Below are 25,076 nucleotides of genomic sequence, written 5' to 3' on the forward strand. Positions count from 1 at the left end.
CCAAGGGAAAGGGCGGGGCAGGCGAGAAGAGGCCGTGCTTTCCGATTGGCTGAAGGGTCCGCGTCCGTTGGGGCTGGAAAAGGCTGTGAAAGGCTCGAGGCTGTGCTGGGAAATGAGTTTTCCTCAGACTTGAGGCCAGGAGGACCAGCACACGGAAGGGGACGAAGAATCCAGGGTGTGGCAGAAGACTCTGAAGGGAAGCTAAGGGGGACGGATCCAGTGAGACGTCCGGGGCAACAAACAAGGTTCTGAAAATGGACCGACCTGTGAGGCCCAGATTGGCCTCTCTCAGTGACTTTCAGTTTGGAGCTGTTGCCACAGAGACGATCGAAGACGCTCTGCTCCACTTGGCCCAGCAGAATGAGCAAGCCGTGCGGGAGGCTGCGGGCCGGATGGGCAGCTTCAGGGAGACCCGGATCGTGGGTGGGGATGCAGGCCGGGGAGCTGGGCTTATGGGAGGCTGGGGCACCGCTCTTTGAGGCACCGACCTTGAGATTCAGTGTCCCTTATTCATTCAAATAAGTTTCGTTAGTACCTACGCTTTGCCAGGCGCTGGGGGTACAGTGATGAGCAAGACTCACCAGCACCCTACCCTAGATTGCAACACGTACAGAGCACTTATTCTCCCTGCTCCCTGGGTTAGAAAGATGAACGAGAGATCTAGGCCCCGCTTTCAAACCATGTATATAATCTTCGGAGGATATTAGGACAAATCTGCAAATGACGAGGTACAAGTATGGTTAGATAAGTGACATCGCAGGTAAAACAAGCTTTTATGGGGATTGAAAGGAGAGATGGAGTGAGGTGGGGGTAGGATGAATTAAGGAGTCCTCCAGGCATCGTGGCATTTGAGGTAGACCCTGAAGGAAGGATAACATTTTGGCTGGTGAAGGTGGTGGGTATGGACCGTCTTCCTCCCATCCTTCCTTCTTTCCTTCCTTTTTACCGTATCTCTTTCTCTTTTTTTTTTGGCCTTGCCAGGCGGCTTGTGGGAGCTCCCCACCCAGGGACTGAACCCAGGCCTCTGCAGTGAAAGCGCCGAATCCTAACCACTAGACCACCAGGGAACTCCCGGGACCATGGTTCTACTGAAAGGGGATAACATGAGTCAAGCTATGGAAATAGGGACATTTTGGGTGAATGTGGGTACCATGTCATCCAGGTTGGCCAGAGCCTGTGGAAGAGTAGTTGAAATCCAGACCAGAAAGTGGTTTGGAGACGTTCCATGTGGAACTTTGAATGCCAAAGTGAGGAGTTTATACCTGACTTAATAGGAAAACAAGAAGGCACTGAGGGTTTTTGTTTTTGTCTTTTTTTTTTCCATATGGGAGTGATATAGCTGTAACTTTTGCCTTAGAAAAAAATATTTTGGCTGTGATGTAAAGGATGGACTTGAGTAGAGAGAGATGGGAGGTAGGAAGACCAGTGGAGTCTTCCTGAGTAGTTTTTTAGGTGATAGGGCAGAGGGAATGACAAGGGAGGATGGATGAAAAACATTTCAGAGGTAAAATCTAGGGTTCTGCAATGGATGAATTTTAAGAAGTGAAGAAGGCGAAGATGACTATGCCAAAGGGTTGAGCCTAGACATATAGCGGTGCCACTAAGAGAAACACACACATACATTAAAATAAATAAAATGGGAGGAAATGTGACTTGTTTGGGAAAGAAAATAGCTTTGGTTTGGGACCTACTGAGTTTCAAGTGCTTGTGGGACATCTAGAGGAAGGTTTCTAGCAGGTTGTTTAAAGAGTACGTCAGAAGAGAGGTCAAACTAGAGATAAGGGTTTGGGAGTTCTCTCCAGAATGATACTGTTGAAACTGTGGCACAGGATGAGCTCCTAGAGGGAGAGAAGAGAAGCGGGTCTAGTACAGTTCCTTGGGAGACATTTTGTGTTCAGGAAAGTGGAGTAGGAGGAAGAGTCATGAAGGAAATAGATGGAATGGTTGGGGAGTTAGGAACAGAACCTAGAAACCTTTGGAAGCAAGAGGAGAGTTTCATGGTCAGCAATTTCAGATACTTCACAGATATGAACACCAGGAATGACGATTGCAAGAGGGCCATGATATTTAACAATTTGGATGTATTTTTCTGACCTTTGAGACAATCATTTCAGCAGGCTGTAAAAAGTAGAAGCCAAATTGCAGAACATTAGGGAGTGAATGATGAAGTGGAAGCAGCAGGTGTAAGCTAGGCTTTCAAGGAATTTCACAGTCATGGAAGCTAGAGAGATAGAGCCCTAGCTTAAGAGAGTAGAAGGGGAGGGTCTTTTAGTTAATAGATCTGAGTATGTTTGTACGGAGGTGGAGCCAGTAGCAGGAGAGAGGTGTAACCCTCATCCATTCCACCTAACCAAAACTGCTTTCTTGGCAAATTAAAATGGAAAATAGAAACAATTGCCCAGATGATTCAGATCAAAAACAAAATAAAACCAAACAACTATACACACACACACAGGAAAACAAAGAAATAACACCTAAGTTCCAGCAAATAAAAGGACTGGCTAATAACACACATTATGTGTTCTAGGATACTTTGCTTAATTGCTTAAACTAATTATCTTCTTCATTGGACACTGTTAGCAGAGCTTTGGCCTCTGTAATGATAAGGTTTTGTGCTTGTAGCTATGTGTAACCTGTGTCAAGTAGATTGTTAAACTGTCTTGTGCTAGCTTAACTTGTATAGATTGTTTTTCCTCTAAGTCAGATTTTCTCTGACGACATATGGTAATGGAAATTTGACTGTATGTAATTTGTTGCTGATCAATGCTAAAAGTTCCTAGTCTGCAGGAGCTTTGAGAACTAACGTTTATCCTTGTTTCCACCCTCTAATGATATTGCTAACTAAATAGAATTCTATCTGGGGCTGTTCTTTCAAAGAGAAACACAGGCAGCCTAAAATCTTGCCAAGGTATCTTACCCTTCCCACCTTCCCAATGACTTCCCCCACCCAAGTTGGGCTATGTTCCCTGATTTAGGGGATGTTGCTTCCAAACAAGCCACTTCAGAGTAACAAGCTTGCTCCTGGGGAGAGGCTTAGCCACCACAGATTTACCCAACAAACTGGTGGTGGAGAAGTGGTGTCCAGCTGTAAGGTGAATTGTGTTTGTAGAGCAATGGGAGTTCTCCAGTGGGTGGTTACTAAACAAACAGTGTTATAAAGAATATCAAAGCTCCAGGAGGGACCTTTCTGTTCCTATCAACATTCCACTGAAAACAGAATATAGGGGTTAGGGTTTTTATCCATCCAAAATCTCTCTTGAAGCTGGAGGTTCCCAGCATGGTGTAAAGGCCAGCTAGACCAGCTGGTTTGTTTGTGTGTCGCTGGCCAAGCCTTTTATCAGCTGAGACCCATAGGAAGGCTCAAGGGGCCCTGAGGGGGCTCAGTAAGCCTTTGTTTTTGCACGCAGTCAGCCTCCTTTTCATGCCTCTCATTTGCCTATTGGCAACAAAGGGAAACAGGTTCAGCTTGGGTTGTTTCTGTCTCATCTTTCTCACCTCCTGACCCTCTTCCCTGGGCCCCATCATGGCTTTTACACAACGCCAAGAGTTCACAGAGTCGTTTTGGTTGCACCTTGTGAATTAAGCTCTTCTTTCCTGTTTTGGCAGAGTTTGTTTTTCTCCTGTCTGAACAATGGTGTCTGGAGAAATCCGTGAGCTACCAGGCTGTAGAAATCCTAGAGAGGTAAAGCCCTGAGCATAAGGCCTTTGTGAGGGGCACCTCTCAGAATGCCTAATGTACCCAGACCTTTAAAGAAAATGCTAGTTGCCCCTTACCATGAGACCTGGTTTGCACCCTCTTTTTCTTGCAAATGTAAAATTTTTTAGCCAGCGATTGATATTGGAGAGGATAAGATGTAACACGGTTTGAAGCACAAACTCCATTTAGTCTGAGTGTGGATTGTTTCCTTTCCCCTTTCCCTTCTTTATAGGTTTATGTTTAAGCAGGCAGAGAACATCTGCAGGCAAGCCACAATCCAGCTGAGAGAGAAGACAGGGCCTCAGAATTGGAGGGCTCTGAAAGAGCAGCTTTTCAACAAGTTTATCCTGCGTCTTGTGTCATGTGTTCAGCTGGCAAGCAAACTTTCCTTCCACTACAAAGTAAGGCGCTGGGGTTGCGCATGGGCACCTGAGTGTTAGAGAGAAACCAGTTCATCCAAAGGTGGCTTTGAGAAACCCGCTCCTAGGCTAGGTGATACTACTCATGCAGAAATTCCAGAGTGTAATTATGCTTCCTAAGCATACCTCCTAAACACACACACACGGGTCACGCAGAAGCAGTTACTAAATAGTCTGAAGTTCTGTTCCCAAAGTGTAATTGTTGGACGGATGCCATCATTCATACAGGTCACCTTTCCTCCCCTTGGACTCAAGGACAGTTAAGGTGCCTGAATTGCCAACCTACCTATTAGTATTAGAGGCAACCTATTACATTTATAAAGGATAAAACGCTTCCACATCACTGTGCGATGTCTGTATAGTATCATTTATTCAGCAAATATTTATTGTCTTCTATGGCCAGATGCTGCACTAGGTGCCGTGGCTACAGGAGTAAAAATATTGTCTGTGCTCTCAAGGAATTTATTACCTGACGGGAGAAGACACACAGGCTAATAATGTGAGCAAGTGTTCTGATTAGTGTAAATACAGAGGGCTCTGAATAGACCTAATCAGCCTTGGAGAGTCGAGGAAGTGTATTTAGAGAAAATGACTTTTTGGGGGAACAAACAACAGAACATTTATTCATTATCTTCCACCTGCTGTTAACCTCTGTCTCCACTCCCATCTAGAGATAAGCTTCTCTCAGTTCTGCCTTTCTTTGAGATTAATCAAACATTTTTAATAACTCTTTTCTTCTATTAACTTACAGTAATGCATTATTCTTTTGTTATCCAAGAATGTTTCACTGCCTGTACCCTCTAGTATAAGTTGAATACAAATGGTGAGGGCAGACATCTTTGCTTTTTCACAATCTTAGGGAGAAAGTGTTCAATATTTCACCATTGTAAGTGGTGTTAGCTGTAGGATTTTTGGTAGTGCACTTTATTTATTTTTTTTATTTTGGTTGTGCCGGGTCTTAGTTAGTTGTGGCAGGTGGGCTCCTTAGTTGCGGCTCACCAGCTCCTTAGTTGTGGCATACGAACTCTTAGTTGCCACATGCATGTGGGACCTAGTTCCCTACCAGGGATCCAACCCACGTCCCCTGCATTGGAAAGCAGATTCTCAACCACTGCGCCACCAGGGAAGTCCCTGGTACTTGCACTTTAACCAATAGAGAAAATGACTTCTTGAAGGGGAGGGTGGGGGAGATGGGTGGATCCTAAGGAAAGAGGGAGAGGAGGTAAGGAGAGCAGTGGGGGTGTTGGGGGTGAGGAGGGAGATCCAGATACAGGAAAGAGCATGTGTAGAGGCTTGGACAGCGTGTGGGTTTGGGGAGTGCAAGTAATTCTATATGGCAAGTGTAGAGTGTAAGGGGGAATTACCAAGAGAGAAGATGAGATAAAGGCATGGGCTGGATTGTGAAGGGCTTTGTTTACTATGCCAAGATGTATGACCTCTATTCTGACACCCTGCTCTCCCTTTCACTCTATTTTGGTTTTCTTTGCTCAGATAATCAGCAACGTTACAGTCCTGAATTTCCTCCAGGCTCTTGGGTATCTACACACTAAAGAAGAACTGCTGGAGTCAGAGCTTGATGTTTTGAAGTCCCTGAACTTCCAAATCAATCTGCCTACTCCCCTGGCGTATGTGGAGATGCTCTTGGAGGTTTTAGGTACTTTATTAAGTGTGTCGGGTGTGTGGGTTGGAGTCTTCCATAGAAGGCAGTAAGAATGTGCCTAGGGGTTTGAGGGCAGTGGGCGGAAGCTGCCAGTGAGGAACAGCAGGAAGCGCGCATTGACTGAGGAAGGTAGTTTCCTCTAGCACTGGTCAGGGAAACAAACACCAGCCTCGGCACCTGGCTTCTGTTTGGCCTCATTAAGCACCCTCTTATTGTAGCATCAAAGAGTTGACTTTGTGGAGAGGCACGAGCTGAGAGGGGAACAAACAAATACGCCCCAGTTGTATATATACTGTAGCTGGAGATTTTTCTACCTCTCCCTTTGTCCTTTAAAATCGACCTCCAGCTACAGAGGTTTCTTACGGTAGAACATAGCAACCAGGAAGCACAGTAGCAGCTCAGCAGCTTTGTGTCACATGACAGCTGTGATTAGGATCAGAGAAGAGGTACATAATGCTCTTTACCGTGCGCACACTCCATCTAGGATACAACGGCTGTTTGGTGCCAGCCACACAGCTGTATGCAACCTGCCTGAACCTACTGGACCTAGTCTATCTTCTCCATGAACCTGTATATGAGAGCCTGCTGAGGGCTTCAATTGAGAACTCCACACCCAGTCAGCTGCAAGGGTAAGGCAACTCCTTTATTGTAGGCTCCTTCCAGAAACAGGGAGTCAGTAACATACCACAAGAACTTGGGAAATGGAATTTACCTAGCAAGGCACCCAGTCCACAGATAACCTGCGTGGGTTATCTCTTTCTAATTAACATCCAATACGTTGTTTGGTTGGATGACTGAGCCCAATCAGCAAAACCCTAAAGGCTTTTACTTTTAACATTTAAATGACTTCTAGTAATTAACATACTTTCATTCCTAGCTCTTCTTTTATAGCTGCTTATAATTTGAGATTACTGAACTGCTTTTATAGCCACTTAGGAAAAAAAGCCAGTCACAGGGTTGCAACTTGGACAAAAGTGTTTGATTACTGTACAGTCAGACTGGTAAAAAGCCTCACAGTTACATTGTTAGGGAGACAGACGGAACAACTAAAGGTCCGTAAGCCATTCAGACAGGAGGCTCATGTTTTAATCCGTTGAGTTGGGGGAGGTTGGAAGAGGGAATCAATTAGCTATTATTTGACCATTTCTTTCCATCTATAAAAATTCCATGATCAACATAAACAACTCATAGTTGAAGTCCCATAACCCTAGGATTTGGAAGATCAAGTGTCATTCTAGCTCCAAAATTAATATGGTTTTAATCACTTAGGGAAAAGTTTATTTCCGTGAAGGAAGACTTCATGCTGTTGGCAGTAGGAATCATTGCAGCAAGTGCTTTCATCCAAAACCATGAGTGTTGGAGCCAGGTATGCACCACTGAGCAGGACCAGCATGGTCAGAATTCATTTAATAGAAAGCATTCTCCCCTCAGTTAAAGGAAAACAGAAGACAAGCTATGAAAGGTAAGTGCCAAGACCCAGGACTAGGATGAATGAGCAGGATTTGGGACGGAAAAACTACGGTGGTACTGAAAAATGTTCTCCAGTTTTCCTCTTATGAAATTGGAAATGGAGGCCCAAGTTCAGCTTGTTCATTTCCCATTATGATGATAATCCGCTACTATGTTAAAGTCCAATAAGTGTATCCTCCCAAATAGAAAAAATGTCAAGACCCAAATATCCCTCTCATATTTCACAAAACTTATCTCCAGCAGAGGGAAATGTCTACCAGAAACTTTCCATGCTAACACTATCAGGGCAAAGGTATCCTAGTGTAATTTGGCCATTGGCAAACGCTGGGATCTGGATTTAATCTTCTCTGTAAGCTCAGAGAAATGAAAAAATTTACATTTGGCTTGAGAAAACAGCCCCAGCAACGTGTCTGTGCACTAACACATGTTTATTTAGTAATAAGAAATCTGTCTCTGTTTCTGAAGGTTGCGGGGCATTTGCAAAGCATCACTGGCATTGCCTTGGAGAGCATTGCCGAACTCTCTTATGCAATCCTGACTCACAGCGTGGGAGCCAGCACTCCAGGTCGACAGCGGCCTGTTCCACCCCACCTGGTGGCCGGAGCACTGAGGGCTGCGACTTCTCCAACACATGAGGCCGGCGGAATCCGCCCAAAATAAACAGCCTTCTGTCACTGCACTCATCTCTCCCTTGCCTTACTTTCATACTCAGCGTACGGAAGTTCCAAGTATCTTCTGAGCTGTGTTTTATATTCCAACTTGATGCTTATTTTTCTGCATCAGAGAAAGAGTTCAGGTGAATAAAGCACGTCCTCTTCGTCGTACCAGACTGAAAATGTCCAAGAGCCGGGACAAGATATTAGAATATCAGTGAAATTAGTTTATTTTTGTTTAACAAGATATTTATGGCTTTCCTCTTAACTGTTCATTAAGGGAGAACATCAGACATGGAGATTAGTATTAACCAGGGGCTCAAAAACTGAGACCATCTGGGTGACCTTGACTGAGCATCAAGGAGGTAGCCTTTATTTCCCCTTAAAGTTAAATATCTCTGTTCTGTTACTGAGAGCTACACAAATAGGGCTTTCTCTACAGCTGTCTACTTTTCATTAGAGTCTTTTTAAAAAACTAACACCCATCTCTAAACATGTTTCAGCAGACTTTCCACATACCTGCACTTGAACTCGATTCTCCCAGAATACAAAGTACTCTATTCTAGTTAAAGAAAAACCCAACAGTGCACCTCTGGGCAGTTATCAGACTGCAGTAAATCTTTTATTACAAATAATTAAATCTCTCCATAAGGTCTCAAACAGTATCAAACACAATTTCATATCTCTAACACAGAGCAGAGCAGGCATTCAGTACTAGAACCAAGTGAGAAGTGTTAAATTTCAAGCTTCTGATCACATCACGTGGTGACCAAAGCTTACATGTCATTTTCTCACGTTATCCAACTGTGCATCTCACACATCTTGTAGTCTCAGTGGAGACAAAAGTTTCTATTTCATATTCTAAGTGCAGGAAGTTGAGAGAGATAAAATCCAGTGAAAACACATCAATCTCAATTCAACTCAGTCTAAAAAAAAAAAAGCAAACTTAAATTAGTTGTTTTGCGGGGACAAAGGGAAAGGAAGGCATGGGGTTAAGAGTCAAAACTGTGATAAAGGCCAGTTGCTATACATGGCATGTTGTAGCTCTGGAAAGTATCTGTTATGTTTTAAAATAAAGTGGCTTTTGTGGATTTTTTTTTCTTTTTCGGTATTGTAAACATGTGCTGTTTAATAGTACCCGAATTTAATTTAACACTTTTTTTTTTTTTTTTGCAAACAAAACAAAATTTAAAGCCTTTAAGGCAAACAAACCCCTAAGGAAAAAAGCAAGTCATTTGTTATAAAACTGTGAGGATACCCAAGCAAGACCCCACTTAAGATTCGTCAGCATGAACTTGAGAGCTTTTGTCCACTGTTCCTCAGAGTTAAACTGGGTTTTGATGGAATAGGAGCCACCGCTGCCTCCTGTGTCTTCAATCTTGCCTTTCTCCACATCCATCCTGCAAATGAACACAGCAGAACTCATTAGTAACTGAGATCCGAGTTAAGTCAGTTCAGGCAAATGGGCAGGGACTTGATCATGGGACCATTCACGTCATTTTATCTACTAAAGAACTCTTGGCAAGGAATGGTAGTGTATTTTGGATTTGCTTGAAAGCCCAATATCAGGAAGGCTGTCACAAGAGCCTCATTGTCATTGCGGAGTACAGGGACAAGACACACACCCAAACAGATGAGAAGCCTGGAGCAGAGGGTAAGTGACGGTTACAGTACTCCTCACTGTTTTCCTAGGCATTCCTCACTTATGGGGAGAGAAGGGAGGCAGAAGAAGAGAAATGCTTTGTTTTGGGGTGATGGAAGCAGCTCAGCCTTACTGTGTTAACCAAGGTGTCCATCCATCTCTGGGCTCCTACAAAATTTGATCAAAGGAAGCATTCCTGTATATTTCCAAGGGTGTAAGGGAAAAACCTCCCTGAAACTGGAGAGCAGGCTTGAGCTCTGCAGCAAGAAAATCCCCCACACCATCTAAGTCAACATTCTTTTTCTCCAGGGACCAGGTGGTTACATTCTGTCCTGTTTGCAGTGTTGGATCAGTCTCTGCCCATCAGTGTCAATGTCATCTTACTCCATTTTCTGCTTTCCCACTATATGTACTAGTTTTGCCTCCACTCTACTGTCCCTTCAATTCTGCTCACTCTGGTCCTACTCTAGGTTCATTCAGCACCGGGGGATACTGACCTGTAAGGAAGACAAAAACGTGTCTCGCCTTTCTCAACCTCTTCTTTGAACTGCTGCACACAGTCCAGGAAAGCCACCATTGCATGGTCAAACTTGTTGTCCCAGAAAAACCGCAGCCCCCCAGAACAGTACAATGGCAGCTCCTGCCCGAGAAAAGAGAACTGGCTATAGCTGTGGCCCTAACACAGGTTACCGGAGACTGTTCCCAATCCTATCGATCTCTCAAGTCATGTTATGTCTGTATTCCACTGGCAACAGTAACCTTGGGCAAATAACAATGCACCTAAGACTGTTTCACCATCAGTGGAAATGTATTAAACATCTACCGCACAGCGATGCCTTCCCCGTCCTGGTGCACATATTCTGCTCTGATCTGCCCATAGCCCTTCTCAACACTGTAAAAATTTAATTTTCTTTACAGGCCCCAAAGAGCTAATCCTGAACTAGACAGGACACTGAACCAGACATTGGCTCAACATGAGATATCTCAGTCTAAGAAAGAAGCTAAATAATGCCATTATCAAAACTAAACCATTTCGTTAGAAGGTAAAAGGATTCTGTATTCCAGCGAAAATGGACCTTCCTGGGTACCTTAGATTTGTCTGTCAGAGACTCCAGATACGAATGGTTTCCATAGGGAACAAGTCGATACCTAAAATGGAGATGCAGACAGAGATGGAAATAGGACTCCTCCTAAAGTGATTACTGGGATGTTATGACCCAGTGACTTTCAGTCTTCAGCTACCCAAGAACCTCTATTATTATTTCCACTCCTCTCTCACCTCCCCACGGGCTCCATGTTTAAAAGGTTTTGTTTCCCAAACAAACTACATTTATTAGATAATTATCTGGGGGCCTTTTAAGGATGCATGTATGTCCTGGTTTAGATTTAGAAACAGAAACTGAAAAACAGCTTTAGGAACACGAGGTTACGGAGACAGGAAGTTGGGGACCACGGCTGTGGTCGTGCAGTTCAAGGACTGCTCAATCATTGGAAAGGGACTGTGGTGAGGGGAAAACCAGAAGCAGACAGTCTCCATGGACAGAATACTCCCCGTTCGTTGGGAGCGAGGGCTCTTGCCATAGTGGACAAGGGTACCAGGTAGGAGATACAGATTATATCACAGACACACCACACGCAGGAAAGGACTACATTTCTTACCTCTGAAATTTCAGACCCATCTTATTGGCCAGGGCATGGAGCAGCAACACTGTCTGGCCCCAAGCAGCGTTAATCTCGTTCCATTCCACGGGAACACTGGGCAGGCGACCCAGTCTGAAGTTATTGATTGTGCCAAACTGTCCACTGTGCCTACAGAAGAAGGGCAGGGAAAAATACAGACAGGATTTAAAACTTAGCAAATTCTGAAATTTCCTGCTCTCACCTAAAACCTGGCATAAATCTCTCTCCTTATCTCCAGATTCATATATCCAAGTCCTATTGGTACTTTAAATACATGTCTAAAACGTGAGTCGTCATCTTTCTCCCTGCTGCTCAGACGCCAAAGTAGAAACCTGGGCGTCATCCTTGCATGCTCTCTCTCTCTCAGCTCCCTTCCCCCCAACACCTCCAGGCTCTGTTGATTCTACCTCCTGAACCTCTTAAATCTGTCCACTTCTCTTCAGACTCAATGCTACGACTCTACCCTCTCCTGTTTAGATTCCTACTGGCAGGTTTCCTTACCAACAATCTTGCCCTCTTACCCCAAGTCATTTCTCACATTACAGAAATGCACAAATGCAACTGTACTTATGTCACTTTCCTGACTAAAATGCTTCAGTGGCTCCCACTGCCTTTTGGACAAAGTCCATATCCTTAATGAGGCCTACAAGATCCTTTAGGAATTGGTAACGCTCCAGTTTCATATCCTGTCATTCTCTGCTTCACCCTCAATCTCCAGTCACAATAAGCTCCGTTCAGTTCAGCTGGAGATTACCACTCCCACTTTCCTCTGTTTCTGTGCACATGATGTTCTCTCTGCCAGGAACAACCCCCCTCCTCTGCAGACTTATACTCCGTATCTCAGCTTAAACATCAACTTCCTCTGGGGGAATCGTTCCATGCAGCCTCCTCCAATTGGGTAAAGTGCCCTCATGTGTTCTCACAGCACCCAGGGTTCACCGTGACCACACTGTATTACAAGTGCCTGTTACCGAGCCATCTCGCCCAAGCGAAATGTATATTGCTTGCTGTTGCCTTCCTAGTGCTTAGCACAGTGTCACCACACAGTAGATGCTCAAAAGATACCATTTGAAATGGATAAAATGTCAAATCAATGAATAAACAAACGACCCCGGGGGCAAGAAATCAGCACCAGGCAGGTGACCAGATTTTCACGTAGCTGGAGAGCTCCAATCTTTCCCTTTCCTTGGAAGAATGGAAGTCACCAAGCTCTAGAGTTCCAATCCCCTGATTGTGCCTATCCCATCACAAGGAGTGAAAGAAACCTAGATGGGGTGAAAATGACACAGACCCCCATTCCGTGGGAGGTGGGCACCCTGGCGTAGCGGCCAGCAGCTAACGTCCAGGTTGTGGTGCTTCCCAGACGCTCCTCACCCTCCAACCCTCATTACCAAATGTGGAAGGTTGCGTTAAAGACGTTGGTTTTCTTCAGCTTGTCCAGCTGCATCTGGGCATAACGCATCTGGTTTTCTACACTCTTCAGCTCATCATCCAGTTCTAGCTGTTGTCGTTTAAATTCACTATATTCCCTTTGATACCTGTGAACAGCCAAGGTGACCATTAAAGGCTGTTTGGGGCTAAAATTTCTCTCCCACCGCCCCCCTTAATGATTTCTTCTAGTGATTATGGTCACTTCTAGTTACAGCATCTTTTACATTTGGCAAATATCCCACTCAAAGGAACATACTTGCCCTACATGTTTTGCCTGGGAAGGACAGAAATGTCTCAAATTCCAGCTGCCCATATGGAAAACGGGGAGGAAAACAGGACTCTCCCAAACCAGGACCTCTTGGATTTCTGATCTTTTCCAGAAGCAAAGTGAGTTAGTCAATGGTGGTTTCTTCCCTGAATTGGCCATAATTGAGCGTCTATCACTTCCCCTCTACATCCTTATTGACTTTTAAATGGTTAGTATACATCATTTCTAATGGAACTTGTTACACTATCCCATGAAAAAATTAACTTTGTTCAATGTCTTTCACTTCCCCATCCGTAGTTACTGTGGACACTGTCTCCTCCACTAGACAGAGGGTTCTCTCAGGTCAAGAGCACCAGTGAAATTTTTGAGCTGGAAAAGAACGTAGGCCAACAGGCTCATCTTTCCAGAGGAGGATGCCGGGTTCAGTGGCTGACTCACCCAAATGAGCCCAGGTCCCTACAGGACAGAGCTGTGACTAGAGGCCTGGTTCTCGGCTCTCTATTTAACCAACGCTTTTGCCACTTAATCATGCTGACCCTTCATACGTAATCCTCCCCACCAACCTCTAGAAACAGGGCCTGGAAACAATATGCAGGATCCAGAGCAGACACGCTGCTGAATGACAGCTCACTGCTGTTTACAAACTAATCAGACACATTCAGCTGGAAGCCATTTCCGCTGCTGGAGCCTTGAGGGCAGGAAGATAGAAGAACAGGGTGATCACTCACTGAGCTTCCTCCTGATCCAACCTCTCAGCCTCAGCCTGGACCTTCTCGAGATTTTCTGCCACTATCTGACGGTTCTTTTCCACATCTTCCAGCTCTTGGATCAGCCTCTCCTCCTCTAATGCCAGCTCCTTTAGCTCCATCTGGAGCTGCTCGCTGTCATCTTCATTCATTTGCTCTAAGATTTCCAAGCAGCGTCTGCCAAGGACACAGGCAGGGAATGCTTACCAGAGGGAACCTGTTATTCCTTTTATCTGAGTGGAGCACAGCCCTTGGGTAAGGGCCACGCAGCCCCAGAGCAGGGAGAGCCCTAAGATTCAGAGCTCCATTCCCGGGCCCAGGCTCTGGACGTACTCACTTGTAGTTCTGACACTCATTTTCAGTGACGTTGAGCTGAGTGTCCAGCTGGTCTAAAAGAGTATCTGTGCATTCCTCACACAGTGGGTGATCCACATCTGTCTGGCCTGACATGATGTCGAAAAGGTCCCCAGTGACCTGGAAGTGTGGGAGAGTCAGGGTAGGGCCTACCCCATGCTACCTGCCCAGACACCCCCTCTACCAGCCAGGCCCACTGCCTGACACCCATGAGGCAGACTTGCCTTCAGTCTTCGGCTGAGGTTCTCCATGGTGCCGCCGTCGGATGCCTCCCCGATCAGAGTGAAGCTGTTGGCACTTTCTGTAGACATCATCCTGCAGACAGCCCCCCGCCCACGGGCCACATGAGGGAGCAGAGAGGCCTCCTCCACCTACTGCAGTGCCAGTGGCAGAGACTCTCAAGCACCGGCTGAGGGGCCTCAAGGCACATACCCACTCCTAGCCCGACTGACCTCCCAAGGGTACCTCTCTCCCAAGGGAAGGCCATGCTGGTCTTCCACAGGGACACTCAGCACGAAGGTTGGCCTGGATGGACTAAGGGGGGAGACGGGGCATCAAAAACTGATATGTGTGTGTCTATAGTAGAAAAGGAAGGAGAATCAGGAAAGACCATTTCTTAATACTACCCCTTGCCAGCCACCTTCACGTGCATCAATAATTAAGAACCTGAACATCTAACAACATTTGCTATCTTAAAACTTTTCAAGGGCCCATCTCTTTTATTAGTCAATCACGTTCTCAACTTTTCTCAGTTCTTCATCATGAGAGATATTGTCCCTTCCCACTGTGTGAATGGCTACAGGAAAAACTCCATCAACACTGGAGAGTGATGGGCCAGGTATAAGGGAATATGTCTTTTCTGGAAGAGCCAAAAGGCTACGTGATGATCCATCTTCATCACCTGGCTCCAGGTCTCAATTCTGGGTTTAATTAAAATTCTACTGGCCTTTGGCAAGGAACAGGGGGCTGAGGAGTAGTAGGCACCTGGCTGGGGGGATGAATCTGCGAGAGACACCATCCTGGCGAGTTTCAATAAATGGCTCCTGGGGAGGAAATAAGAGAGCATTAGAATCCTGGCAGCTTAGAGGTGGAGTCCATTTCCCCAGTGGCCTCAGAACTATTTGGCTTTACCCTTGATTGATAACCACAAGACTTGAGAAACCACAGAGACTTAAGAAATGGGTGTTATATAGCCAATCCTTGGATACTTGCTCTAAGAAAGGACCCTTGGTACAGACAAACCCCAAGTCCCATTTGATTTTTTGTGGGGAACAGCATTTCCTAACTATGCTATACCCTATTATATTTGCATTTACCAGTCAAGGTAGGGGAGAGAATGCCCTAAATCATGGCACAAGGAAAAAGCCAGAGCAAACTGCAATGAAGTTTACCATGGCATAGAACAAAGTAGATACTTTATGTTTTCCATACTTTGATATAATTTATATGTGATCAAAATCTTATGACATTGATCTCTGACAATGACAATTATCACTCATGTTATCACGTTTAAAAAAATTACACACTCTCTAACACTGACAACCCTTTCAAGCTAGTGTAATCACACAACTCAGTGTCCAAACCAAGATACTTTTGAGACTAGAGAGGAGTGGATATTAATAATTAGCTAGGACAACACCAGGTGAACCAGGAATGCCCTGGGATGACCTGTGCATCCAGGTCATCCCATCTCCCACCTATAATGGCTTATAATTCCACTTCAAATAAAGAAGAGCCTCTCTTCACATTTTTGAATGGATGCCTCATTCAGCAACCCTGTGACCTCAGGTGCGACTTCTGTGCCTCCAATGATCCACAGTGGCCTGATCATGCAGAATGTCTCATGTTAACCAGAGATCCAAAACATCTGGGGGTCTAAGAGCACCAAGTACCCTGCAGAAATCCACTTCGCATTCCAGTGTTTTCATACCTCTCCTGAGTTAGCCTCTTCCTCCTGGGTCTCTCCTGGTTTCACCTGGGCTGTGGCAAGTAATGGAGCTAAGAGCAAGGAAAATATCGAAGCTTTCAGAAAGAGTCTTCTCAAAGCAGAAGCATGTATGACAGTATAAGAATCAGAAATATCCTTCACCTTTTTCTTAAAGCACAATTTATACAAAGAAGAATCTGTTGTCTTTTTTCCCTTACACCCATTAAATCGGATTAAGGGATTGTTAAATTTTTTCCAGTATAATGGTATGATTATGTCTTTAAAGACACACCTTACCTTTCAAAAATACTTACTAAAATATTTATGGTATTTATATGTTTGGGATTTGCTTCTAAATAATTTGGGGTGGGAAGGGAATGGATGGGGCTGTAGATGAAAACATGGTTAAATATGGATGGATAATTTTTTTAATTAATTAATTTTTGGCTGTGTTGGGTCTTCGTTGCTGTGCGCGGGCTTTCTCTAGTTGCGGCAAGCGGGGACTATTCTTTGCTGTGGCACACGGGCTTCTCATTGCAGTGGCTTCTCTTGTTGCAGAGCACAGGCTCTAGGCACGTGGGCTTCAGTAGCTGTTGCACGTGGGCTCAGCAGTTGTGGTTCGCAGGCTCTAGAGCGCAGGCTCAGTAGTTGTGGCGCACGGGCTTAGTCGCTCCGTGGCATGTGGGACTTCCCAGACCAGGGCTCGAACCCGTGTTCCCTACATTGGCAGGCGGATCCTTAACCACTGAGCCACCAGGGAAGTCCCTGTATGGATAACTGTTGAAGCTCAGTGATGAGTACACGGGGCTTCATCATAAACTTTGAAGTTTTCCGTAACAAAAGTTAATATCCCCTTTCCCTCAGAATAAGTGGGAAGGAACATGAGAGAACTTTCTGGGAAGATGAAAGCTTTCTACATCACAATGGAGATCTAAGTTACACGAGTGCAGACATCTGTCAAAAACATACAGCTAAGGGGAATTCCCTGGCAGTCCAGTGGTTAGGACTCTGGGCTCTCACTGCCAAGGGCCCAGATTCAATCCCTGGTTGGGGAACTAAAATCCCACATCCCACAGGCTGCGTGGCATAGCCAAAAAAAAAAAGGCTAAGATTTGTAATGTATAAATCTTGACAATTAGGGACTTCCCTGGCAGTCCAGTGGTTAAGACTCTGCACTTCCACTGCAGTGGGCACGGGTTCCAGCCCTGGTTGGGGTACTAACATCCCACATGCTGCATGGCGTGGCCAAAACCCAAAAAACTTGACAATTAAAAATTGTCAATTCATGACAATTTACCTTAAAAAAAAGGAAGTAAAGAGCAAAGTAATTGAGTGGAGATGGGAGGTGAATGGAGGTATAGAGAAAACAAGAATGGCAGGATGTAGCTAATTGTTGAAGCTGGATGATGGATACAAGGGAGTTCACTACGCTATTCTCTTGACTGCATGTTTGAAATTTTTCATAATAAAGTTTAAAATATATTAAAGAGATAATTCCCCTCAGAAAATAAAAATCAGGTATTAATAATAATAGTTAATATTTATTGAGTACTTTCCCCAGCATATTCTTAAGTATCTATGGTCTTTGTCATATTTGATCCTTACAACTACCTTGAGATCGTTTTACATTTTACAGATAAAGAAAACCAAGAGACCAGGGTCAAGAGACGTGAAGTAACTTGCAAAAAGTCATTCAGCTAGTAAATGACAGGATTTAAAGCTAAGCAGGCTGACTCTAGACCCATGAGCTTATTTTAACTGTCTATTCGGTCTTTTCTTTTTTTCTAGCTTCATCTCACTTCTTGGGACTTTGAGACTCTGTTCCTCTACTTATCAGCTGTTGGCCACTGGGTGAGTCACTTAACCTCTCTAAGCCTCAATTCCTCATGGATAAAATGATAATTTTACTACTACTCCATAGGCGAGTATAACTGTAATACTCCATGGGGGTTAAAAGTAATGCATGTAACGCACTTGGTATATGGCAAGTCCTCAACAATTGCCGTTTATTTTTAAATGTACATATTCCTTTACTCTGAAACAACAGAAGCAGAAAACTAAGGACCTTTCCTTGCTATAGAAAGCTCTCAGAAGCACACAGTGTCAACATTCTTTTATGTTCTCGATAAGAAAACAAGAAGCCAGAGACACTACACGACTTCTGAGGCTCACAAGGCGTGTCTGTGGCAGGCTATGTGCAGTCTTTAAGACCTTCATCTCCAAAGCTGCCCACTTTCAACGATCTTGACCACCCTCTTTCTAAGGGTCTCGCTGACCTGTGAGCTCCTGGATGGTGACACGGTCCAGGATCTTGAAGCTCGTGTCCAGTTTCAGGGGCTGGCTGCAGCGCTGACACACGAAGCTCACCTGCATGGTGCTGCTGGATGTCTTAGAGCCCTCCATCCCTGCGGCGGTGGAAAGGAGCCGATGTTAAGGGGAATCGGCGGCCTTGAACCCCCGGCCCGGGGCTACCACCAGCCTTACTATTATGGTGAAAGGGTAAAATCTCCGCCCGCACCGTTCCCTGTAGGAGCGGTAGGATACCAGGCAGACCTTCTTCCGGGGTAGCCCCGGCAAAGGCAGTTTACAGTTCAAAGTCAGGGAGGGTCTGCAATAGGGGCCGTGAGGGTTCCCAGGTTCCCTTCTAAGGTAGCGGTTCAGCCCCCGACGCTCTTCATCTCGGGACCCGGAGCCCGCCACCCTGGTCCGGCCTACCGCGGGGGCACTGTGGCCTCGGGTCTGTCCCGGCGCGGGGCCTCCGGGACTGCCATCGCCCAGCCTTCAGCTACTTCCCGATCGGCCAGCGGAGGACTTCCGCCATGACCGGACGTGACGTCACGACGGCTGCAGCTGCCCTGGGAGTCAATCCTGGTCCACTCGCTTCCGTCTGGCTGCCACCTCTAGAGGCTGAACTGGGAATTGCGGCAGGCGTCAGCCGGCGGGCTGATGTTGCGAGGGAAAGTGGAAGGACCGAGTTGGGGGGGAGTCAGGACACTCTCCCGTATTTTAATGCAGTGACTTTTCTTCAGATTTGTCACTTCTGAGCGGAGCCACTTTCATTATTCACTGCTGTGTCAGTTTTTAAAGTTTCTCGTTGGGAGAGCTGGGCGCCCGAGAGAGTGGTAGACACACTTGGAGGGGAAAGTGAGGAGGTAAACTTTATTGTTTCATTTTAGATTTTAAAATTTCAATTATAATTAGGGAAAGCCGAACACTTCAGATATTGAAACGTATTATGAAATTATAAAGCTAAACCATTTTTGTCTTGGTGCAGGACTATCAGTGGAACAGACTAGAGTTCAAAAATAGACCAAGTATACAGGGGGATTTAGTATGTGATAAAGCTAGTATTTCAAATCAGTGGGGAAATAAACTACTTAATAAGTGATGGGTGGGGCCAAAGAGCCATGTAAATGGTGGTGAGTTGAATCTTCTACTTCACTTTTTGAAGTTAGTCACAAATTTCAGTGTCAAAAATGCAATGATTAAAGGTACTAGATGAAAGCATGAGTGAATATTTTTTATAATCTTGAAGTAGAGAAGGTCTGTCTAAGCATGACATGAAAATCAGAAGCTGAAAAGGAAAATACTGAATTGTACTCAAAAATTAAAACTTTCTGAACTATCAAAGACACTGTAAAAAAAAAGTTACGAAAGAAAAATATGGAAAATAGTTGCAGCTCATAAGAAAGAAGGTAAATTTTCTTAATATACAGAAGTCTATTCAATCAATAAAAATACCGATAGGCCAGTAATGAAATGGGCAAAGAATATGAAAAAGCTCACAGAAAAACAAATGGTTGATTGAAAAAATTAAAAGATATTTCATTTTACTTGTACTTAAGTCAGTGAAAATCAAACAAGTCAGGCAGCATTTCTCACTTATGAGATTGTAAAGGCTGAACCAGTTGATAACATCGAGTGTTGATGAGCAGTTGGGGAACTCCATGCGTAAACTAGCATAATCTTTTTGGACGTCAGTTTGGGAATGTCTTTCAAAAATTTAAATGTTCATAGTCTTTGATTCATAAAATTTCTTTCTAGGAATTGTCCTCATAGATATGCAAGTGATCAAATATAGATGTACAAGAAAGTTCACGGCTAAATTTCCTTCAGTAATAGGGATTGTTTAAATAAATTATGGTGGTGTTCATTCAGCAGAATACTATGCAACCATTAGAAAGAATGAAGTAACTTGCTTTTTACTTGGTTCATTTGACTACTTTGAGAATGGTCTGAAGGAGGGCAAGGGTAGAAGCAGGGAGACCAGTTGGGAGGTTTTGCATGAATTGAGGCAAGAGATGATTATCAATTGAAATAAGAAAAGTTATAGGCAGTAAACATGATACGATTCCATTTGTACAGAAAACAACGTAACATATGTGGTATATAACATGACATGTTAAATGTTATATTATATGAAATGATGTACAGCAAGCAGTGTCCTTCACCGAACAACGGGACAGAGACTTCTACTTCATACAAGTTTGTACTGTGAGATTTTTTTTAACAATAAGCCTATAACTCATTTACAGCAAAATTAAACATTTTACAGAAAGAAAATACAACAATACAGGAAGTTAGGGCAATAGTGTCAGGAAATTACCCATAATCTCACCACACTATAATTTTTATGTTTTCCATTATGATGTTTTTTTCCCTATGTATTTTAACAAGGTTGTATTTATGTTTGTAATCTATGTGCAGTTTTTGTATCCTGCTTTTAAACTTTAACATTACATAATAAATATTTTCCCATGTTGCTATACAGTTTTTGTAATTGTCATTCTCATGACTGCATTACACTGCATCAAGTGCGCTACCTTAATGTGTTTCTTAGTTGCTGGAAATTTCCATTGCTTCCAGTTTTGGTGATTACAATAATGCTGCAGTGAAGAGCTTACTGTTTCCTAATGATAGAACCTCACAACTGGGATTACCGAGTTTGGCTATTTCAGGTCTCTTGATTAACGTTAGCAATTGTTTTCCAAAGTGGTTGCACATAATTATATTGTACCTCCAGTAATGTATGAGAGAGCCTATTTCACGATGCCTTGGCCAGTATTAGATATCATATAGTTGAGGGACGAGGGCAAAAAAATTGCTCTTCCTTGTTATTTTAGTTGATATATCATTGGTTCCTTGTAAATATGGACTCTTTTGTGAAGGTTTTCCTCTTTTGTGAAATTCGTTTGTGTCCTTTGCTTGTTTGTCTATTAGGTTCTTAGTATTTTTCTCAGTATGTTTCATTAATTTGTATGAATGGTCTGTTTAACTAAGGTGTTTTCCAGATGTGCAGACGTTTTATGTTTTTATGAATTCAAATCTGCTTTTTTTTCTTGATGACTTATATTGCTTAGAAAGTTGTTCCCACTTCCAGAAGTGACTTTCCTATTAATATATTAAATGTGTACGATCCTCCTATAATTAGCATCACATGTAATATGTGGGACTAGATTGATTTTCTCCTGGTATTGCTAATTAGAGATGGTCTTTACAACCCTTATTCCTCTCGGATCTTTCAGCATGAGACCCCCTCTAGAGGAGATGGGTGGAATCATCCTCAAAGAATTTTCACTTAGGCCTCGTGTGGCGGATTCATAGTCCCACATTTCTTCCTGTGTGGCTGCCACTAACACCATTTCAGAAAGGCGGGGAGACGTAAAGGGCTTCTGGAGAGGCAGGGCCTATATAGATGACAACTGTGTGTTTGGAAGTCTGTCTTTGTCATTTACCAACCCTGACCTTGAGCAAGTTATTCAACCACTCTGTACCTTGTTTTCATATTTGTAAAATGAGATTAATAGGGAATTTCCTGGTGGTCCAGTGGTTAGGACTCCGTGCTTCCACTTCAGGAGACATGGGTTCGATCCTTGGTTAGGGAACCAAGATCCCACATGCTGTGCGGCACGGCCAAAGAAAGAAAAAAAAAGAGAAAAGATTAAAATAAGGATAATAGTGTACGTCACATAGGGTAGTGTGATGATTAAATGAACTAATAATATGAAGCACAAAGAGCAATGTCTGGCACGTAGTAAACTCTCCGTGTGCTCTGCTGCTTAGAGAATATATGACAATCAGTATGTGTAGTGCCTGAGGGATTGTGAATAATCAACATATTGTCATCAATTCAACAAATATTTATTGAAGACCTGCTATGTGCCAGTCACTCGTCTAGGTCTGGGAGGATACACTGGTGAGCTGCTCTAATAGTTTATATTCTTGAGGAGAGAATTTGACAATAAACCTATAAACAAATGAATAAGGTGATTTCAGATAATGGTAGGTGTTATGAGTTGAATTACGTTCTCCCAGGAGATGTTGAAGTCCTAACCCCCAGTACCTGTGAGTGGGACCTTGTTTGGAAATAGGGTCTTTGCAGATGATCAAGTTAATGAGGTCATTAAGTCATTAATCCAGTATGACTGGTTGTCCTTATAATAAGGGGCAATTTGGACACAAAGGTGGACATGAACAGAGGGAAGACATGTGAAGAGACACAGGGAGAAGATGGTTGTCTCCAAGCCAAGGAACACCTGAGACTCCCAGGAGCACCCATTTGAATGTTGTGGACATGAATTTAAAATAAGACCAGTCATCAGTGATCATGTTTGATTCATAAGCACCCAGGAATGAATAGTTTGTTAAATGTAGCAGTGCCCTCAGCAATTGTTCACTGAATAAATAAACAAATGAGTGCACATTACATAAAACACTTGGATAAGGGAGGAGAAAGGGAAATAAAAAAGGAATGTGTATCTGTCTTCTTACAACCCTACTTGAAGAAGACAAAATACAATTATTTGAGAACAAAGCCATATTTCAACAAGCAGAAACACATTAAGTTTTCAAGCTGAAGTTATCAATTCTGAAAGAAATGCAGGGTAATGGCACACTTAAAATAGGATGTAGTTAATTTGGGAAAGCATTCCGGAAGTTAAGTTCCAGATCAGAGTTGAAAAGTTACTAGGGACAAGTGTAACAGAAAGCAGGGGTAAAAGGCGGAAAACCGTTAGATGTTAATGCACGAGATGGGTAGTATGGGCTATGTTGTATGTGGTCTTGAATAAGTGGAAAAGAACTTTGAGTCTGAAAATGGGGCTGATAATAATTATATAGTTTAAGGTAAGCATGAGGTAAGTTCATGCTAAGCATGAACAGGTAGCTTGTCTGATAATGGCTACTGTTTATCTAGTGCCTGCCTTGTATCCAGGCACTGTACTAGTTCTTTTACATATATGTGATTTCCAGTATTCTTAACAACCCTACAAAATTGCATACTATTTGTTAATAATAATTGAAATTCCATTTTACAGATGAGGGAACTGAGACTCAGCATTTCAGTAATTTTCCCAAGATATCACAGTTAGTAAGGAGCTGAGGTGGGATTTGAAGGCAGGTTTCTCTGATTCCAGAGGCCATAGTCAGTCACACTTCATTTAACTGTGTATTCCCACCACCTCCCTTGCTCTTTTTTTAAAAAAAATAAATTTATTTATTTTTGGCTGCGTTGGGTCTTCGTTGCTGCACACAGGCTTCCTCCAGTTGAAGAGAGCAGGGGCCACTCCTCTTTGCGGTGCGCAGGCCTCTAATTGCGGTGGCTTCTCTTGTTGGGGAGCATGGGCTCTAGGCACGCGGGCTCTGTAGTTGTGGCTCGTGGGCTCTAGAGCGCAGCCTCAGTAGTTGTGGCGCACAGGCTTTGTTGCTCCGTGGCATGTGGGATCTTCCTGGACCAGGGCTTGAACCCGTCTCCCCTGCATTGGCAGGCGGATTCCCAACCACTGCGCCACAGGGAAGTCCCTCCCTTGCTCTTAACACAGAGGTGTGTTCAAGATAAAATGTAAATCAGATGACCTGCCTTTGCGCTTAATCCAAATTGTTTCCTAACAACCCTCCCCAGCCCACTCCCACCCCCAACTAACTAACTAGTCTTTCAATTTCTTCAACGGAGACTTCCCTGGTGGTCCAGAAGTTAATACTCCACGCTTCCACTGCAGGAGTCACGGGTTTGATCCCTGGTGGCAGTGCAGCCAATAAATAAATAAATATGCTCTTTAAAAAAATTTCTTCAACTGGACAACCACTTTCCTTCCCCAGGGCATTTCCCTGTGCTGCACCCATACCTTTGAAGGCTCTTTCCATCACTCTTCCCAAGCTAACCCTTTTACACCCTTTTAGCCTGTCACTTCATCTGAGAGGCCTTTCTTGGCCATTTTAACTAAAATAGACCCCTGGCATTCTCTATGTCAGTCATTTTTCCCCTAACATTTATCAGATTTTGCAATTATGTTGTCAGTTTACTTTCTGGTGTCTTTCCCAAGTATTAAGTCCCAGGAGACCAGAGAACTTGAGTCTTGTTTACCTTTGATTTCCCAAAACTGTGCTGTTCAATACAGGAGCCACTAACCACATATGGTTACTGAGTACTGCAAATGTGGTTCCTCTGAACTGAGATGTGCAAGTAAGTGTAAAATTCATACTGGATTTCAAAGACTTGGTATGAGAAAAGAATGTACAAGATCTCATTAATATTTTTTATATTGATTACATGATGAAATGATAATATTTGGTTAAACTGGGTTAAATATGATTAAAACTAATTTCACCTGTTTCACTTTTTAATGTGGCTGCTAGAAGATTTTAACTTACATAAGTGACACATTATTTCTAGCCTCTGAGACACTGCTGTCTCAGAGCCTAGTCCATTTTAGAGCGAAATAACCAATGTTAAGAGACCATGAGTGGGTGAATTAAGGGTTAGAGACTCTGCCTTCCATGAGGAAAATGGATACAGCATTGCCCTAGAAGTTAGGAGATCTGAGTTCTGGTCTTGGATTTTCTGGAAACACTGTGCAGCCTTGGACAAGCACTACCGGCCTCCAGGCATCAATTTGCCCATCCATCAGGCAGTTGATCACTGAGGTGAAAGTGTATGAGATTAAGTGGCTACATGGCAGAGAAAGGTTGGGAAGCCTGGTGCAACAGGACTTGTCTTCTGTTAGGCTCCAGCCTAACACTAGAGCTCCGGCCAAGAGAAGGAGGCGGCAGAAATCACAGACTAGACGCCCCAAACCCAGCGCGGGGACCGTCGGCTTCCTCAGGTCGAGGCGCGACGGCGTCACTGGGGCG

At 43.8% G+C, this 25,076-nt stretch overlaps 2 protein-coding genes across 13 annotated transcripts; one reads left to right on the forward strand and one right to left on the reverse strand.

Moving 5' to 3' along the window:
- The first annotated feature begins 42 nt into the window (after window positions 1–42).
- CNTD1 (cyclin N-terminal domain containing 1) lies at window positions 43–8,844 on the forward strand. Of its 2 annotated transcripts, none has more exons than XM_067716210.1 (7): window positions 43–423; window positions 3,607–3,682; window positions 3,930–4,098; window positions 5,608–5,770; window positions 6,261–6,405; window positions 7,046–7,142; window positions 7,712–8,844. In XM_067716210.1, the coding sequence occupies exons 1-7, from the start codon at window positions 255–257 to the stop codon at window positions 7,904–7,906; spliced, it is 1,014 nt and encodes a 337-aa protein (XP_067572311.1). In that variant the 5' UTR covers window positions 43–254; the 3' UTR covers window positions 7,907–8,844. The 2 variants fall into 2 exon arrangements, with proteins under 2 accessions (XP_067572311.1, XP_067572312.1); XM_067716211.1 differs by having other exon boundaries at window positions 7,046–7,238; window positions 7,712–7,836.
- BECN1 (beclin 1) lies at window positions 7,658–18,818 on the reverse strand. Of its 11 annotated transcripts, none has more exons than XM_067716183.1 (14): window positions 18,663–18,818; window positions 18,224–18,352; window positions 15,951–16,018; window positions 15,005–15,063; window positions 14,486–14,554; window positions 14,251–14,335; window positions 14,004–14,146; window positions 13,649–13,843; window positions 12,613–12,759; window positions 11,201–11,350; window positions 10,630–10,690; window positions 10,039–10,181; window positions 9,158–9,299; window positions 7,658–8,020 (listed from the first exon to the last, which is right to left on the reverse strand). In XM_067716183.1, the coding sequence occupies exons 2-14, from the start codon at window positions 18,348–18,350 to the stop codon at window positions 7,994–7,996; spliced, it is 1,416 nt and encodes a 471-aa protein (XP_067572284.1). In that variant the 5' UTR covers window positions 18,351–18,352; window positions 18,663–18,818; the 3' UTR covers window positions 7,658–7,993. The 11 variants fall into 11 exon arrangements, 8 of the variants coding, with proteins under 8 accessions (XP_067572284.1, XP_067572286.1, XP_067572285.1 ...); XM_067716185.1 differs by lacking the exon at window positions 7,658–8,020 and adding an exon at window positions 8,500–8,825 and having other exon boundaries at window positions 9,174–9,299; XM_067716184.1 differs by lacking the exon at window positions 7,658–8,020 and adding an exon at window positions 8,500–8,825.
- Between the last annotated feature and the right edge of the window lie 6,258 nt (window positions 18,819–25,076).

Source organism: Pseudorca crassidens, chromosome 19, assembly GCF_039906515.1.
Source record: "Pseudorca crassidens isolate mPseCra1 chromosome 19, mPseCra1.hap1, whole genome shotgun sequence".
Classification (NCBI taxonomy): Eukaryota; Metazoa; Chordata; class Mammalia; order Artiodactyla; family Delphinidae; genus Pseudorca; species Pseudorca crassidens.